Source organism: Protopterus annectens, chromosome 8.part0 (genome assembly GCF_019279795.1).
Source record: "Protopterus annectens isolate FY-2018-M chromosome 8.part0, PAN1.0, whole genome shotgun sequence".
In the NCBI taxonomy this organism is placed as follows: Eukaryota; Metazoa; Chordata; order Ceratodontiformes; family Protopteridae; genus Protopterus; species Protopterus annectens.
Genome location: NC_056741.1, coordinates 1011385802 through 1011390801, shown reverse-complemented (window position 1 = coordinate 1011390801; position 5000 = coordinate 1011385802). Strand labels below are relative to the sequence as shown.

General features: G+C 40.3%; 1 protein-coding gene across 1 annotated transcript in view; it reads right to left on the bottom strand.

Annotated features, from left to right (window-relative positions):
• Window positions 1-5000, bottom strand: part of FBL (fibrillarin) — a 234594-nt gene that overhangs the window by 222268 nt on the left and 7326 nt on the right. Inside the window, exon 3 of the mRNA XM_044079354.1 lies at window positions 2176-2346. Coding sequence (XP_043935289.1) covers window positions 2176-2346 — 171 coding nt within the window. The remainder of the gene's footprint in view (window positions 1-2175; window positions 2347-5000) is intronic.

Sequence of the window (5000 nt, the reverse complement as noted above, 5' to 3'; positions counted from 1 at the left end):
TGTAAGAGTATAAAAAAACACAAATTCCCTTCTGCTTATACTACTTAATCACATCTTTCATCCCTTGTACTTCAAAATTGCTTTGTAGTAAATAATCCTTCCTGGGAAATTATTTTACTTCTGGGGCCACTGTCTTCATCTTCTCTCTTTCAGTAACATTTCAATCACCTATTACTAACACTCCTTTATTGAAACTTGTCACTTCATTTAAACCAACTAATTTCTAGAATTCAGTGAGGCACATTAACTTGTGTTATTCTCTCACCCTCTGCAGAAACACCTACCGGGCTAATCTACCTAAATGACTTTTTCCATGTCTAATTCTAGTGGGCTTCCCTATTCAAAAGGAAATTCCTACTCCTCTTTTTGTCTTGAAGCTCTGCTGTATATCCTTTCCTTGAATCTTTTTATTACAGTTTGATAATTCCTTAGACAGGTCTCTTAAAATATAAACTAAACTGGTGGTTTATAGATTCTTATCTGACCCACTTTCTCTAGCTTGGTTATAATTTTACAAGTCCATTAATAGTAGATGGAAAGATTTTCAGTCCCATTATACTCTGTTTAAGCTACTATTTGTACCCAGCATAGAATCTAACATTTGGTTCTTCGCTCTCATAACCAAGACAAACTTTAAAAATTGTTGGTTCAAGTTTACAAAGCATTTAGAAAGCCAAAAGGCATTTACAACCCTTCTTCCTCCCCAATAGCTATAGTTCTGCTCATTTCAGTACTTAACCTGCTCTTTTTGTCCCAATACACTTATTTAACAAGGTTTCATGCTCCCCCACTACAACCTTCTGCATTTGCATTCCACTATCTATGCACTTTTCTATCAGATATGCATTAATCTGTCTGCAACGGCTGTATATTCCTCCCAAAAACAAGAGTGCTGCTTTCAACTGTAAACTACATTTTCAACCCATTTCTTTAGCCCATCAGTCCACACAGAAATGTAGAGAGCTATTTTTAGCCTGCAGTCTCCACTTAAGATGTTTGCCCTTTAGTTACGATTTCCTTAAGTAAACTCCAGACTTTCGATTAATCAGGCATTCCTCGACAGCATAAGCCTTGAACAATATCAGATGTCACCTGGGACTTCTTCCAATCAAGGCACAGACTCATCCACCCAGATTAAGCTCATCATTTCAGGACATTTTCACTGATGACTAATGAGCTAAAGTAGAAGAACTGCAGGACAGTGATACCTAAAACTCACTCAGCAAGGAATGAGTTACATAATCAAAAGGAATTAAACCAGGGGAAAATATTCTTGCCCTCAGCAATCCATAAGTAAATTATACAAAAAACTCAAACCACAAAATGCACATTCAAGTGAAAACAATTTTGGCTTTTAAGAGCAGGAAAGTTACTTAAGACCATAAAATAGACAAGTACACAAAAGAAATCCCACTCCCTCAGAGCCACATGCTCCAGGAATCTAAACCATGTCATCACAATGAACAAAACATGCTGGAGGGATAGGTTCCTGACCCAGAGACTCCCCAGACTCAAACAGACTGCCCACACATGTCAAGCAGAGTGCCTCTTTGGCCCTCTTCAAAAGGAACCTTGGGTTGGGAGGGTGGCCTAATGGTTAAGGTGTTTGCCTTACAAACACAAGGTGCAGGGTTTGAGTTTCACGAGGGATAATTGGCTAGGCTTAAAATGGCTCGCAAGGGCAATTAGCCTAGTACTAATCTATGAACCTATCTATGAACCTTGAAGATTGGATGGGAGATGGAAAATTCACCCCAGGGATCACGTCAGTCACCCTGCTAGACAGGGGTCCAGGGAAGTAAATATTGTGGGAAGAAATAGCCAGGAAATTGTTATGGCTAGGCTTGTATAGGCCCCTAGGGCCGGTAGGTTCATAGGTTGGTACTAGGCTATGAACCAGCCAACTCTAGTTATGTACCAAAATGTTTACCATAAATGGTGTGACTGATGATCAAGCCAAGTACTGCAGATTCTGCAAGAACCCAACAAATCTTTAGTTATCGTTTTGGTAAATCCCAACATGTTGGTTTAAAAACATATATACACAGAGTTACCCTACTGAACATTCATTAATGAAGCTAACATTTATGACTTCGTATTCACTATAAAAAGGTAAATATCCACTCCTGTAATAAATTTGATAAAAAAACAAAAAAAAAAACTCCTCCAACTTACCGGCCCAACTATGTCTGAAACATGTGATACTGTCGTTCCGGATGCTGCTCCCAGGTATAAAACTTTTGTACCTGGCTTCATGTGAATTTGGTCTATTCCACCCAGAATGGCAGCAGCTAACTTTGAACGGAACGGATTCCATGCTCTGTATTCAATTTTGTTTTCTCCATCCTGTACAAGAATAGCAACTGTAAAGATCTGCACACTACAGTTTGCCAAACATTTATCTGGTCATATTGCAGCAAATGCATTAAGACTACAGTTTTAGCAATCAGATATCACCAACAAATGTTCTCACAAAACATGGAATAATGCAGACTTAAAACAAGATCAAGGCACCAATCACAAAAATCTGTACAATGAACTTCACACAATACAGTATTTCATTACATTTCAAGCCAATTCACCTTCCTCATAAATATATCACTATCAGTTGGTATCTTTCAATGTTTTAGCCTGTATTTTATTGATAAAATGGACTGAATTCATAGAGATGAGCTACAAGTTTAAGCACCATGTAAACTTGTACATATTTTGCAAAAGCTAAACTCACTACACAAACTGCGGCAAATCTGAATGAAGCAGAGTATAACATTAGATAAAGAAGACATGCTGCATGCCCTAGCATGTTTCAAAGATGGATAGGATAAAGGATGCTCACACGGACCTAAAACTCTACAGTAATGCCAACTGTGGTCCTTGTATGTGGATACCATAGATCTGTCTGAAGCATAGAAAGAGCAGGAAAAGTAAATTTACAAAAAGCAAAAAAATGTAGAAGCCAGCAGGCACAGGGACTTCTAGATGGCAATATAAACAGTGCAAGTTAAGAAGAAATGCAGAACAATGTTTTTGAATGGACAGGGTCCCCCTTTTATTTATATACGCAGAAAGGATTAAGGGGAATGGCAATAAGAAAAACAAGGAAGGAAAGGCGAGCAAGGTTAAATGTGCAGGGGCAAGTAGATACAAACCGAACAGCACAGACGAGCAGGAGTAACATGCCACTTTTGTGATGCAACGACACAGGATGAAGGACAGTCACAGTGGGGTGACAAATGGCAATGGAGAGGGCTGGAACACAAAAGGAAGGGGGTACAATCAGGCTGGGGATAGGGGGAGGTATGAGCAGAGTGAAGAAACACTACTAAGATCCAATACTGTATGAAGGATCACAGCAGCTGCTGATGTGGGTCACTTGCCCAATGATGAGGATGAGACAGGTGAATGAATCTGCAACACACTCCAGGGGTTTGTTTATAGGAAGTTCAAAAATATTTAGGAATCCAATATGATTTTCTATGAATGTGTGTGGGTGGAGGGTCCTGCAGCAGGCTACGATCTGATAATTGATCACATTTAGCAACTTTGCCCTTAAGATCCATTTTGGGTCTCAATTTGCTTCTGACAATGTGGTCTAACAAATATAGATATTTCACCATAGTTTATCAGTTTTAATGACATGGAATACGGAAAACAAAGATATAGAGGGAGTGGTCTCTGCACTCAAACAAAGCTTTTACAACACTTGTGAATGTGTTCCAAGTGTAGGACAGTCTCAAGGGTGAGGTAAGTTGTTATTTAGACTTTGCACCGATCTGGACCATCTCAATGTGGCACTATGCTTGATTTGTTTTACTAGTTAAAATGAGAGTTCCTTCAGTTAGACTTGCCTAAAAATGAAACTATGGGGCACAACAAGGGCTTTTACAAGTATATGGAAGTCTTGGAAAATTGATCAAAATCTCATCCCATGCAAATGCATACTGGTTCCCCCCCAAAAACGGGCAACCACATTTATCTTGTTTAAGGTCCTTAAGGGACCTTTAAAGTGTCCACTATTTTGGCTCCTGAAAAACAACTCACATTAACCCGCTTTTATCCAGCCTTGTAAGAGTAGTCTGTGTACCCAATTATGGAATTGCCTATAACTAATGCATTTTTATTTTTGCGGCAATTTAAAAGGGAGGGAAAGCTGGGATCTGTAAACCCAGCTCCTCTTCCAAGTCAGTGGAGTCAGAATCTCTCTGGGGAGAGATCCTTCTTTTAACAGAAGGACCCCAGGCAGAGAGGGTCAGTGTCAGGGTCTGTCAGCTTTGTGTAAAGCTCGAAGTCCCAAGCCAGCATGAAAGCATGTGGGGTGGCCTGGTGGAGAGGCATAATGGGCAGTCTTAAGAAAGGCTTCAGTAGCTGCTCCCAGAACAATTTGTGAAGGAGCTAAAGCATGGCTTTCCTTCATGCTTCGGGCAGATGCTTTCTGCAGGAGAAGTAGAGGTAGCCACTGCCAAGCAGATGGCCCCTGAAAAAGTTGGCACATTCAAAAACATTAAAATGGTAGCCAATGAATCTTGCACACAAAATTTAACACAAACAGCTCAGTTTGTCACTGCTTAGTACTGTGACAAGTACTAAAAAGCAGGTCTCGTGCATGAGCCCATAAGTTCAGAAATGAGACGCCTATGCACATCACTGTATACTTGGCTCGTATGCAAGTCGCCAAAATAAAGCAATTCATAGCTATTCATAGTACCTGGCTTTATCTGCCCGTGTAGTACCCAAAAGTGCTAAGATGTTGCGGCAAAGGAGAAAGTTACACCATTCTGGACGGTGTGCAAACCCTGCAAGAAAAATTAGAGGCTATAGATGGTACAGTATGGAAGTACAACAGTGGTTTGTGGAACCATAAACTCCAGTAAAACCACTATGGGAGTATATTAATGCCTCTTACAGCTGCAGTACACCTAGACATTGTTCAGACTATAGCACTGCAGCTTCTCCTGTCACAGCTGACTCCTGACATGCTGGGCTGCACTTCATGGGGGGGG